This window comes from Castanea sativa, chromosome 1 (assembly GCF_040712315.1).
Source record: "Castanea sativa cultivar Marrone di Chiusa Pesio chromosome 1, ASM4071231v1".
Lineage (NCBI taxonomy): Eukaryota > Viridiplantae > Streptophyta > Magnoliopsida > Fagales > Fagaceae > Castanea > Castanea sativa.
This window is the reverse complement of record NC_134013.1, coordinates 72417842-72431098: the sequence shown is the minus strand read 5'-3', so window position 1 is coordinate 72431098 and position 13257 is coordinate 72417842. Positions and strand designations below refer to the sequence as shown.

At 37.6% G+C, this 13257-nt stretch overlaps 1 protein-coding gene and 1 pseudogene across 1 annotated transcript; both read left to right on the top strand.

Moving 5' to 3' along the window:
• Window positions 1-8659: 8659 nt before the first annotated feature.
• LOC142633855 (AAA-ATPase At3g28610-like) lies at window positions 8660-10583 on the top strand. The gene is made up of 2 exons (XM_075808109.1): window positions 8660-8828; window positions 9742-10583. The coding sequence occupies exons 1-2, from the start codon at window positions 8660-8662 to the stop codon at window positions 10581-10583; spliced, it is 1011 nt and encodes a 336-aa protein (XP_075664224.1).
• A 1392-nt stretch (window positions 10584-11975) lies between these two features.
• Window positions 11976-13035, top strand: LOC142633847 (F-box/FBD/LRR-repeat protein At4g26340-like; annotated as a pseudogene).
• The last annotated feature ends 222 nt before the right edge of the window (window positions 13036-13257 follow it).

The window sequence follows — 13257 nt, the reverse complement described above, 5'->3', positions numbered from 1 at the left end:
AAAGGCACTTCGGCCATTTTTTGTTGTAAACTGCATTACGTTCATTATCTTCGTTCGTCTAAATTGATATTCTTTACCAAGTGTTAAACAGAACCTAAGTTAGGCCTGGTCCTCGGATCATCTACTTTGGGAAAATTAACATTTCAATTTCTTCGTCTAAGTATCAAGCTGAAACTTGGTATGCCTGGATCCTCGGACCACATACCTCGTCTAAATTGATATTCTTTACCAAGTGTTAAACAGAACCTAAGTTAGGCCTGGTCCTCGGATCATCTACTTTGGGAAAATTAACATTTCAATTTCTTCGTCTAAGTATCAAGCTGAAACTTGGTATGCCTGGATCCTCGGACCACATACCTCGTCTAAATTGATATTCTTTACCAAGTGTTAAACAGAACCTAAGTTACGTCTGGTCCTCGGATCATCTACTTTGGGAAAATTAACATTTCAATTTCTTCGTCTAAGTATCAAGCTGAAACTTGGTATGCCTGAATCCTCGGACCACATACCTCGTCTAAATTGATATTCTTTACCAAGTGTTAAACAGAACCTAAGTTACGTCTGGTCCTCGGATCATCTACTTTGGGAAAGTTAACATTTCAATTTATTCGTCTAAGTATCAAGCTGAAGCTTGGTATGCCTGGATCCTCGGACCACATACCTCGTCTAAATTGATATTCTTTACCAAGTGTTAAACAGAACCTAAGTTACGTCTGGTCCTCGGATCATCTACTTTGGGAAAATTAACATTTTTATTTATTCGTCTAAGTATCAAGCTGAAGCTTGGTATGCCTGGATCCTCGGACCACATACCTCGTCTAAATTGATATTCTTTACCAAGTGTTAAACAAAACCTAAGTTAGGCCTGGTCCTCGGATCATTTACTTGGGAAGAATTAACATTTCTTTTCTTTTTTGTCAAAACATCAAATCTTTGCATTCCTAAGACAAAAGACCATATGCCTTATTTTTACATAGTTCAACTAGATATCCAAAATGAAGAATCAATTATTTAAATGCATCACTTAATGCAGTTCCCGGCATAATTAAACCTTCCTGGAGTATCAATTTCAATTCAGGTTATTGCTATTAACTTTGGTAAAGAGCAAAAAGATGGTACTTTTTGAGCAATATGACCAAAATAAAGCAAAAAAATAAGAATCATCTAAACAAGGAAAACAACATTCATGCTTATATTAGATTCCAATAGTACTTTTGCAATTACACTTAGATATTACACTTAGAGATAAAATAAAATAAAAATAAAGAAAGGAAAGACAACAAGCAGTCACTGTTTCAGCTTAATCTTCAGATGGCCTTTGGGGTCTTGAGGAGATGGAAGCTGAACCGAGGACTCAACGGCAATTCCTTTGCCTTTAGGATCATCTATCAAGGTTATTGGATTAGCTTGATCACCCAACTCATCCTTTGAAGATTCCTGAAGGTCACTTGAGGGCTGTACGTCTTCAAGTGCCTTTTCTTGTGCTGGATCAACTTGTTTAGGAGCATCTTCAAGAAGAGTTGAGTCTTCAGCCAAATCACCCCCCTTATCCTCAGATGATCCCTGGGCAGCTTCTTGGGCAGCTTCAGGAATGGTAGAAGCTCGAATTGCAGGAGGATAGTAGACACTCTCTACTTTCCAAAGAATGGAAGAGGCATCAACCCCAGCTTGGGAAAGTGCCTCATTCCACACTTGGAGGCAGTAATGCCTACATACCTCGGGAACCTGAGCCTTGAAAGTTTCGGTGACCTCCTTCACACATATATCATAACCGTCTTGTTCAGCTTGGTCCCTTGAGATCTCGGCCTCTTCTTTTGCTTTCTCAGCTTTTTTCTTCTCCTAAAGGGCCTCCTCTTTGCCCTTGATGGCCTCCTCTTTGGCCATCTCAGACTCGTTCAGATCTTTTTAAAGATCCTCAACGAGCCTTCGTGCTGCTGAGAGGTTATCGTCGGCTTGACGGAGCATTAGGCGCTGATCCTCGGCCTGTTTAGTCGTTGTTTTCAGATCAGCCTCTAAGCCTGCCTTATCACTCTCTGCCTTAGCCAACTTTGCTGTGACCTCCTGCAGTTTCTTCTTATGAAGGTCCGAGATCTTTTGGGCGGTTTCACACCTGGATTCCTCGGCCCTCAGAGATTTGTAGGAGCTGATGGCAATCTCTTCTGCCCTATGGGCAGATTGAACGGCCTACGAACGAAACATATAAAACTTAGACATATATATATATATGTAATAAAAATAATAGCCAAGGTTTTAGAGGAAAAAACTCACCATTGCAAGCTCCTTCTTCAAAGTCATGAAAACGGTGTGGTCCCTTTTCTTTCTAAGCTCAACCATGTCCTCGGGGAGTAACAGCGCCTGCTCCAATGCATCTGCGACGCATGCAGCTGTCCCTTCATCAGAGTTTCTAATGGACGCGTCCACGGTGATGGCCTCGTCGTCCATGGACATGTCAGGAAGCCATATAGGGCCGCGCACGGCCACTTGTTGTTCGGTTCTTCTTTCCGACCTAGTCTGCATGGTGCGGGCCTGCTTTCCACCCTTTTCCACCTCGGGCTCCTTGGAAAGAGAGCCCTTTCCTGCCTCCACCACTTCCTTCCCTTTCGGCTGATCCCTTTTTCTTTTGAGATCAGCTATGTTGGTGCATTGAGTTTGGGAGGATGGGGGAGGAGGAGGAGGCCTAGTTTCAGGGCCTTTATCAGCACCCTTTTCTTGAGTCCGAGGGCGCACCTCTTTAGGAGGTTCTTGGACTCTAGGGCCCTTGTCAGCGCCCTCGAGGACATCTTTTAGGCTGGGCTTAATCTTACGTTGAATGCCCATGTTGTCAGGTTCTTGAGTAGTAGCCTTTGAGATTTGTGTAGAGGTGCCGAGGATGGGAGTTGAATCTTCAGGAGAGTAGGGTTGATTAAAAACCTCAAACTCGTCCTCGGAATCTGATACCTCAAGTATTTCTTCTTCTTCTTCCTTTACGGTAAGGTAGGAAGACACAACTTCACCAGAGGTTGATTGTGTGGAGAAAGGGACTGTGGGAATCCCAACTGGAACGAATTGTGGTGGTTGGATTGGTTGGGTGACCAAAGTGCCCTGAGGAATGGTAGTCCCCTCCGGTAGCAAGAAGCCTTCAACGACAACGCTAATCCGAGGAAGACGAGGATCGTGGGCTTTGATCACGCACTTCGGCGCCTGAAAGGCTTTGGATATCGGAGTGTAGCCGAGGATCAGATGAGCCGCTCGGAGTTGGCCGTCAGTACGCACGAAAACCTCAATTTGTAGGATCCTATCCAACTGTCCGAAGTCAACAAGATTAGGATGACGATCCGCGGCGTGTGGATCTGTAGATTTATCCAAGTAAAAGAGGGTAAGAATAAGTAAAAAGACAAAGGATAATAGTATGTAAAAGAAACTTCACCTGGAGTCCCTTCCCTTGTCGGGCAGGGGAGGCCGTCGTGCCAATTTCCTAATACGATTAGGAAGTCGTTTTTCAGGCCCTTATTTGATTCAGGCAGGCATTGAATTAGCCTAACTTCTGGGTATCTAGATTTTAGGTAATATTCGTCTTTTTTGCTTAGGTAGTAGAGGTTATAAACCCAGTTCACGTCGTGGTGAGTGAGCCCGAGGTTCATCTTCTCATTTAAGGCATCTATAGAACCTAGGATCCTAAAGACATTTGGGGCGCACTGGGTGGGAGCTAATCTAAAAGCCCTAAGATAATCCTTAGTCACGGTTCCCATGGGGATTTTCATTCCCCCTTCGATGAACACAATCATCGGGATTACAACTTTCCCCGTTTTTCTTTTTGTATAATATTCTTCCTCGTTACAGTACCTAATAGATACATCCGAGGGGATTTTGTACTTAGCCTTAAACTGCTCTATATTTTCGTTTGAATCCACCAGGGACGCAAATCTACCCATCTTTGAAAAAAAGGGGTGTGAAGAAAACTAACAAAGAACTACGCCGAGGATGAAAGATACAGAGAAAAAGAGAAGATGGGAAGGAAAAGAAACAAAAGAAACAAAAAGCTGATAAGGAGGGAAAAGAGTATTGAAGAACTTACTTTTGAAAAAGAAGAAAGCACGGTCACCTCGGACAGGGTACTTGATAGAAAGAGAAAGTATGGGAAGATGAAAAGTGTGGCAGGTACGTTATGAGGTTACTGTAGTGTGAAAAAATTTTGAAGAAAGTTAGTATTTATATATCAAAAGGTGTTTTGAAGCGGGCGAATTCCCGCCTCAACATAGGAATCGCTCTCGACCGTTGGATATGTGTCACATCATTGAAACGTGGGAGACATAGAGGCGCCAACAATTAATTTGGGGGCGTTTCGCATACCGAAGCATCGGGAACACGCGATGGGTAATTCAGAAGTTATTTCCGTCAGCAATATTGCCAAGATTCTGCAGGGTAAAAAGGTCTTTTAAGTCGAGATTCTATTTTTCTCCCGAGGTGAAAATATAAAGAATCTCGAGGGGCTATTGTAGGGGTATTGGGCCCAGTAATTTATGAAGGATGGCCCAACGAAGTCTTTTGGGCTGGAAACCCAAATCCGAAGACATCAAAATGATCGTGGAGTATCTAAATGTCCAAATACGTCTGAGGAGTAGATTTTTCCTCGGATTATTAGGCCGAGGACATAGGAAGAGAAGTTTAGTGTCCCCGGGTTATATTATAAAGAATCCTACGATTATGGGAATACACAGTACACGTGGAAGACAATAGAAAGAGCGGTGGAATGTCTAAAGTAAAGCTGCTACCACCGCCCATACATTAAAAGCTCTGTAATTGATACGCTGACTGTATAGATGGAAGGATAGGACCTGAGCATGGAGCTTGGAACTTGGTCCCTAATCCCAGCGGGCTTTAGGGAAGAATGGATGGGACAAGTATCCGGAATGAGGATTGCAACCAAAAGGTGGAAGATGATGAAGAGAAGGAAAGGAGTATAAATATAAGGGAAGACATATGAGAAAGGGAGGACTTTTTGAGTAGAAGAGAGAGAGCCAATAGTAGATGATAATCAACATTTGTATCCAAACTCAAAGAAATACTATTATAAACTATCCTCGGATTTCGTCCGAGGAGGAATTCACTGTCTTACTTTTGCAAATAACTCTTTAGTTTGTCCCATTGGGCCCAAAGCCCATCCTTTCCCTGATTGTCTAAACCATCCTTGAAATCTAGATTACAAACCCATCCTCTACAAATTTATTGTAAAGAAAGGCTTTTCAAGCCCATCTCCCACCAGTCAGAGTTTGGAAATTTGAATTGTGTCCTTACAATTATTATTATTAACTTTCTTATTTAATTATTAAATATATGCTTGAAAATCATTAAATTTCCCTCACATATATAGATATATTAGTTAATTTTGCTAGTTTTATAAATTTAATATCTATATTTTGGATTCAATTAATTATTAAATTAATTATGACATCATCACAGTTCGACTCCGGTTCAACCTCAAAAACCTTGAACTTCTCCCTTTTACGGTTCAATGAACGGTCCGGGTTTCAAAACCTTGGTCACAACTTACAACTTGCGGTGATCATACTTAAATAGGGAAAGAGTTATTTTAAAATGTACATTCAAGCAAAAAAGATAACAATGTCTACAAACCCTAATGTTAAAATCTTTTACATATTATATGAATTTGATTAACTAAGCTTATGATTTTGATGTGACAATAGGTTTACCACTTAAGCCATGAACTTCCAGGAGTGGGCGTTGACTCATTTTTGGGCCTAAGTTCCAGTACTCCTCCACGTCTATAACAGCACATGAACTTACTTGCCCATTGAATAAGTTAAAAACTTAAAATCATTAAAGAGTTACTCAAATCCAAAAACAAAATATGAAAATTTAGGAATATCAAGTACTCTATTGTGTTAATGTTTGTAGATGCTCAATTTTGCCTAAAAGTATTAATCTGACACTTAAAAATGTAGAAGTTGTATTAGTCCTAATACTACGTTTCTGTCAATCCACTAACATTAATTAGTTCAATGTCCTAAAGCTAGGTTTACAAATAAATTATACAAAATAAAATTCTCGATAAATTAACTTAAGTAACTAAATAGAATAGACTGAACATAAAATAAGAGAAGGCAGAATTTTTTAATACAATGCCATGGAGGCTTGGAAGTCAGTCATAGGCAAATTGACACCAACAAAAATAGTAGTTCCAAACTTCCTCCTCTCGGCATTTGGCGTTATATAACCATCATTGGCAATCTCTTCTAGAGTTTTAGTTGTTCTACTTCTACCACGTTTGACAACTAACTCAAAATAGAATTTGTGGTCATTTAAAACGTAAAGAAAAATCATCTAGCGATTTAAGAAAACAATTGTCTGCTATTGATGCTTAAAACATTATACTCCAGCAAATAATTATTATCAAAACTCATAAAATTCAGAGTTCTAGATTAAAAACAACCAAATTTTGTGTTTATCAGCAACTAATTTAATATTGAGTAAATGACAAATATTACAGAATTATTTAGATTACAATTTTTTTTTCTTATTCCTCTTCCAAAAGGACCCAGAGGTTTACAAAATCAGAATATAAATGTACCATCTCTATCTCAAATACACATTTTTTTTATTCCTTGACATATGTGCATGTCTCACTTGCATACCATTCCACGCAAGTTCCTTCACTTCATGATTAGCCATCTTTGTGAGATATATAAATGTGTCTGGAGACTAGTGGTTTGCGCATCTATATTCTATAGCCTCTTTTGTGAGTACAATTCTGAAATTATGCTTCTAGTTCTAACTATATTATGCATGTCTGCAATATCCCTCTCAGAAAGTTCCAATCTACGATGTCAAGAAATTGAACCGACCTTTAAATAAGGTATATGGCTTGATTTTTTTAATAATCTTTAGGTATAGCTTAATTGACCTCGTGGTCCAGAAGCATGATCAATGAACTTGTAATAATATGGACTTATTTGCTCATCTTGAATACATTTTGTGCGTGCAGCAAGGTGATTGAGAAAGAATTCACTTGGATATCTTTAAATTTTAACGTCACTTTAAATCAATGTTAAAAACTACTGACCTTGGCAGTCATGGACATCTTCTCCAACATCGTCTGTGGATGGAGCCAAACCTTGGTAAAAAAAATATGAAATAAAATATAGAACCTTTGCCTATAAAATAAAAGAGAAATTGACTAAAAATATAAAGGGTAAAGGAAGCATTAGAGAGAAAAGGAGCTTAAGAATCTACTCATAGAAGTGTGCAGGTGAGATGTTCTTGGTTAGGTTATTATTGTGGTCTTCTTGGCTTGCAAATTAGGTGTTAATACATCATTTACTATGGTACACAAATTTAAAAATTTTAGATAGAACACTTGACGCAAAAGTAGACTCCAATTTAGAATTTAATTAGAATTTCTTTGAGTTTTGCCTATTAATATAGATATATAGATTTGTAGAAGCATGTAGAATGATATGAAGTTATTATGAACAAACATGTATGTTTCCACTCATGGAAAATTAAAGTGAAATCAATCTCCACGGTTTCAGTTTTCCTCCCAAAAAATTCCTTCAATTTTTCTCCCATTTTTATTTGGATTGAAGACGTGATATCTAAAAGGTTAAAAACAAAACACACTTGAATTGCAGCATCCAAATCACCACGTTTTGAATACATGTCCAGCTAAGTATAGCATAAGCATGAAGTGTTCTACTGAACAAAAAAGTGTACCAATACTTGTACAAGCCACAAGAATATTCACTATTGTCACCAAATCTATGTCAATTCTCAAATCTATGTCAATTCTTGCAAACACTGTTCGATGATTACCAACTTATTCTAGAATTCCACGATAAAACATCTCCAATCTCCATCACTCAATTCATCGAACAACCTCGTGTCATCTGTTCCACAACCTGATTATTGTAACCACCAAAACCCAATCTCAACCTTATTCAATTATTTAATCATGTAATATATGTGACACACTATTTCCTTTTCCATAATATACAAGTGAGGCAAAACATAAATCGATTACACCAATTAACACCAACATAAATTTTAAGACAAAACCATAGATGATGTATCACACCGACATAGATGAGCAAGGCCTCTAATGTAATGGACACAAGCAAACACAACGAAATCCGACAACTAAGAGGAAACAACATAGGACTAGGACTCACAATTCAAACCTCCCTCCCTCTTCTAATATATATAGACCATGCCTAGGTACAAACACAAACACAAACACATAATGAAGTAGTTGAGAAGAGAGCAAAGAGAAAATTAAGAAGATCAAGGATGGCCATGTTCGGGGCTGCTTCTTCTGAAGTTTCAGGGTTCTTCTCACATCTGGCCAGCCTATTCTTCATATGGGGTTCCTTCAAACAGTTTCTACCTCGTCCCTTCGTAGATTCCTTCTGGAACAAAGCTATGGCCTACTTTAAACCAGAAATTTCAATCAAATTCTATTGAGAATTTCAACGGTCGTGACTGTCTCAAGCACAACGAAGCCTACACCGCTGTAGATACTTACCTCAGTACTATATTTACCAACAAAACCAAGACTTTCAAAGCTAAATTCAACAAGAGGACTAAGTCTGCTCAGCAATCCATGGATAAAAACGTGGTGGTCTGGGATAAGTATAATGGAATAATGGTCAAGTAGTATTCAGGAATGAATGTATCTGAATCAGGCTCACCATCTCAGGGTCCATTCTCAAATGGGGTAATAAGTTATTATAAGCTTACCTACAATAGGAAGTACCATAAAATCATTACTGAGAAATATCTGCACTATGTAATTTCACAAGGCAGGGAAATCAGTCCAAAAGAAAGCAAAAGAAGTTGTTCTCAAATAATTCTTTTGCTTTCTTTTGGTGGGGCGTTTTCTAAATGAAAACTCGCGTTTTTTATCAAAAACACTGAAAGCTATGCGTTTGGCAATATCTTTTTTAAAAAATTACGTTTTTGAAAACTCTGATATTCGCGTTTGTGAAACACTTTGGTGAATGGCTTTTTAAAAAACGCAGGAAAAAAACGCAACTATCATGGTCGGTTGAAGTTTGAAATTCCTAAAATATCCTCACAAATACTAATGTCTTGCCTGCTATCTTACTGTCATCTATCTCCTCTACGCCTTGCGACTATCTAATTCTGCTCGGCTTTGATGAAATTTTTTCTCTGTAACTTTTTTTTATTAATTGAATATTCTGGGCATGCAAAAATTGGAGCGCAAGCAAAAATTACTTTGGTATGAGATAAGGAGTGGGTAACACGAAGAAGATAAATCTGGAGAAACTTGAATGCAATTGAATGAATTTTTAGAAGCAGACCATGTGATTGGCAGTAGAGGATTTTTGTCCAGCTACTCTGCAAGTGAAGGAGAAGCTTGTGGTAGTAGGAGATAGACATTGGGAATGATAAAAATTAGGTGTCCTTCTTGTGTAATTTTTTATTATTATAATAACATAAATAAATTACACTATTAAATAGAACCATATTATTATTATTATTATTATTATTAAATTTTTATGGGACATTTTCTTGTTATTACATTATTAAATATATATATATATATATATATTATTACTCTTATTATTATCATTACAGCATAGTCTGTTAGGTCCTTTTTTGTAAATCTCTCCAGACAGCAATTTTAGAGTAACATGTTTTACCAAACGCTTAAATATTACTTTAAAAATTGTGTTTTCAAAACTCTCGTTTTAAAAACGCTATTTTTAAAAAATGCATTTTTAGAACAGCTTATCCAAACAGGCCCTTATTGTGAATGGACCGATATAGTTTTCAAGCACCCTGGGACCTTCCAAACTCTTGCAATGGATCCAAAGAAGGAGGAGATTATCAATGATCTCATTAATTTCACTAATAGAAAAGAGTATTATGCAAAGATTGGTAAGGCTTGGAGGCGCAGATATCTCCTCTATGGTCCTCCTGGAACAGGAAAGTCCACCATGATTGCTGCCATGGCTAATTTTTTGGATTATGATATCTATAATATTGAGTTAACGGCCATTAAGGATGACACAGAGTTGAGAATGTTGTTAAGTGAGACAACTAACAGATCTATCATTGTCATTGAGGATATTGATTGTTCCTTGGAATTAACTGGATCAAGGAAAAACAAAAAGAGGGAAGAGGGAAAAGGTGGTGAAAGCAAGGTTACACTATCTGGGATCTTGAACTTCATCAATGGGCTTGCCTCAGCTTGTGGAGAAGAAAAGATCATTGTATTCACCACTAACCATATTGAAAAACTCGATCCAGCTCTCATTCGAAGAGGAAGGATGGACAAGCACATTGAGTTATCCTACTGCAAATTTGAAGCTTTCAAGGTGTTGGCTAAGAACTATTTGGACATTGTTTCACACCCACTTTTTGAAAAGATCAATCACTTGTTGGAAGAGGTGAACATATCTCCTACAGATGTGGCTGAAAATTTGATGCCTAAGACTGAGGTAGGTGACACTGACGCTAGCTTGGAAAGCCTGATTCAAGCTCTGGAAACTGTTAGGGAAGAACAAATACTAGGCAAAGGAGGCACACAAGACAAAGAATGTAGAGAACAAGAAAGTGAATGACATGAAAAGCAATGATGACTGGAAAAGGATATTGATAATAGTTTCGGCTGGATTTTCTAGTTTTGATTTTATGGTTGTCATGACAGCAATTTACTGTGAATTTTTTTGCCCTTAATTTGATGTCTTCCATTAATTCTAAGGAAATGCTTGCACTTGCCACTCCTATTGATCCAGAATAAATTATTTTAATTTTCAGTGTCAAGTATGTTCCAATTCGCAAAGCAGATTCATAAACCAGAACCATCAAATTGCTAAATAAATTTGGTATTTAAGATGTGAATCAGCTGACATAACTCAGTACTTTACAATTGAGAAGCCACGAGTGCTCAAGTAACCAAAAATATTTCATTGTGAAACTAAAAGATTAGCGCCTATTCTAAAACAAAATGCCATTTATTAAATTTATTTATTTATATATCTGAAATTATACGTCATGACAAAGAACTCATGAATTTCTGGACATATCTCAAAGCAGCAGCAACAGCTAATCCTTTAAAACATTTGACAGAAAAAAGAAAAAAAAAATCATTATTGAAGACAATTCCCTTTGATTTAAATTTGAGAAAATTGGAATAAAAATTATCGAATTTCCTAGTCAAAGATCTGTCTCAAAAGGTCTTCTTTGGGTACCACATAACTAGCTGCATCGGTACCCACTGCGTTAGATAATCAAAGTACTCAATCCAGTGACCAAAGATAGAAGATGGTCGAAACACAGTGCTATTACTTTCTCCACTTGGTTTGAAAACTTCCCAGCATGAGAGCATCTTCCACATCTCTCCAAAGTAAAACTCATCTGAATATCCAAGGCAAGCCTCTGCCTGACCCAATAATCCTCATTCTCTAGCAGCTGGATAAAAGTGAACCATATATCCAGTATTTGATGATCATGCATATTGACATCTTCATTTGGTTCAGAATGAGAATGTGAATCCTTACATGGGATTTTATTATTTATCACAGAAGAATCAATAAGCACAGCTTGTTCTGACAATCCAGATGCTATTATAGTATTATAGATTCTACTGCATCCTTCCAATTTATCAGATTGGCAATGTTCATTGGATTCCACAATCCTAACTAATCCCAAATCTGAAACAAAGAATCATAATCCATCCCACCAACATAAAATATTTTGAGTGCATATTTCATCACCAATTTAAAATTATTATCTTATATATTTATTATTTCTCTTCAACGTGTAATTATCTTATCAAGTGTTATAATAGTTTAATTTAAGTAAAACTCTATTAGATATTTGTTTCAAGAGCTTGAAAACTACTTCAATTAAAATTCTATAACAAAAATTTCAACAAATATAAACCCCTGTCAAGGTTGAAACCATTCATACTCAAATTTTCACAAAGAAAACACAAACGGCAAATTGAAGCCATGGTAAGAAGCATGAAGGTTCAGAAGAAACAGAGAATTGAAAGAGATGATGACAAAGACGAAGATGACATAATAAGTAGTCTACCGGACTATCTCCTTACTGGCATCCTCTCCTATCTCCCAATACAAGACTCTGTTGCAACAAGCGTTTTGTCCAGCAGGTGGAGGCCTCTCTGGACTCTTGTCACTATTCTTCACTTAGACCAGAAGAAAACTTCTCCAACATCAAATCATACTTTTAGTTTCATGGGAAATTGTGTAGAGAATCTTTATTCTTCGCAATACAGTTCCCAATCCCACGCCTATGCACGAGTTGCACACCCGTTGGCACAAAAATTGTCTTCCACTCCAAGTTGACACATGGATCCACGCCACCTTTCGGCATGGTGTGAAAGAGCTTGATCTCTCCATAGATGCTAATCCTAATCAACCTTTGGAGTTGCCCCGGAGTTTCTACTTTTGTTCAACATTAAGGGTTCTCAGATTAAGTGGTGACATTCTTCTCAATCCTCCTCCTGCTTGTGAGTTCCCAAGCCTCATGATTATGGACCTTCTAATTGTTAGTTATGCAAACTCTAACTCTCTCTCTCTCTCTCGTCTCCTCACTGCCTGCCCTGTCCTCCAACATTTACACCTAGCTACAAATTTGGACATAATTATACTCATACCTACGGTAATAACATAAAGTGCTTGTCGTTTGTCAAACATAGTCCATATCAATGCCTCAGTTCTTGAATTCTTCTATTTTATGGTTATTTTATGCTCTAACTCTCTATGATTACTACTTTATAATGTTGTTATTGTTGTGACTTGTGAGTTTTGACTTTGTGACATTTGTGATTCTTATATGGTTGTGCAGATCCTCTTCCATGCTTCTAATCATGATGATATTCCCATGTTTCATAATTTGTCCTCCTTGGGTTTAATTGGCTTTCTTTGTGAGTGGCATCTTATACAACTCTTGCTTCATCGAACTCCAAAGCTACAAATGCTTGTCTTTAGATTGGTTTCCTATGATGGTGAAGGATCTGCAATTGATGGTTGCTTGAAGAAGCCATGAGATGTTCCTAAATGTCTATCATCACAACTTACAACCTGTTATTTTGAAGGATTTTCAGGGAGGAAGGTTGAGATGAAACCTGTTAGAAAAATCCTGAAGGTTGCAACAGTGTTAATTAAAGACTAAGAATCATTGTTGACCCTACCCTAGACTAGGCAAAGCTTCTTAATCGTGAGAGAATAAGCAAGTTCCGAAGGAGCTCTCAGACTTGTCATATTGTAT

What these genes read in the sequence shown, in the direction of transcription:
- LOC142633855 (XM_075808109.1), top strand. Translation starts at nt 8,660, where the DNA reads ATGAATGTATCTGAATCAGGCTCACCATCTCAGGGTCCATTCTCAAAT. An exon ending in TCCAAAAGAAAGCAAAAGAA is followed by an intron (nt 8,829 to 9,741) that starts GTTGTTCTCAAA and finishes ATGCATTTTTAG; the next exon opens with AACAGCTTATCCAAACAGGC.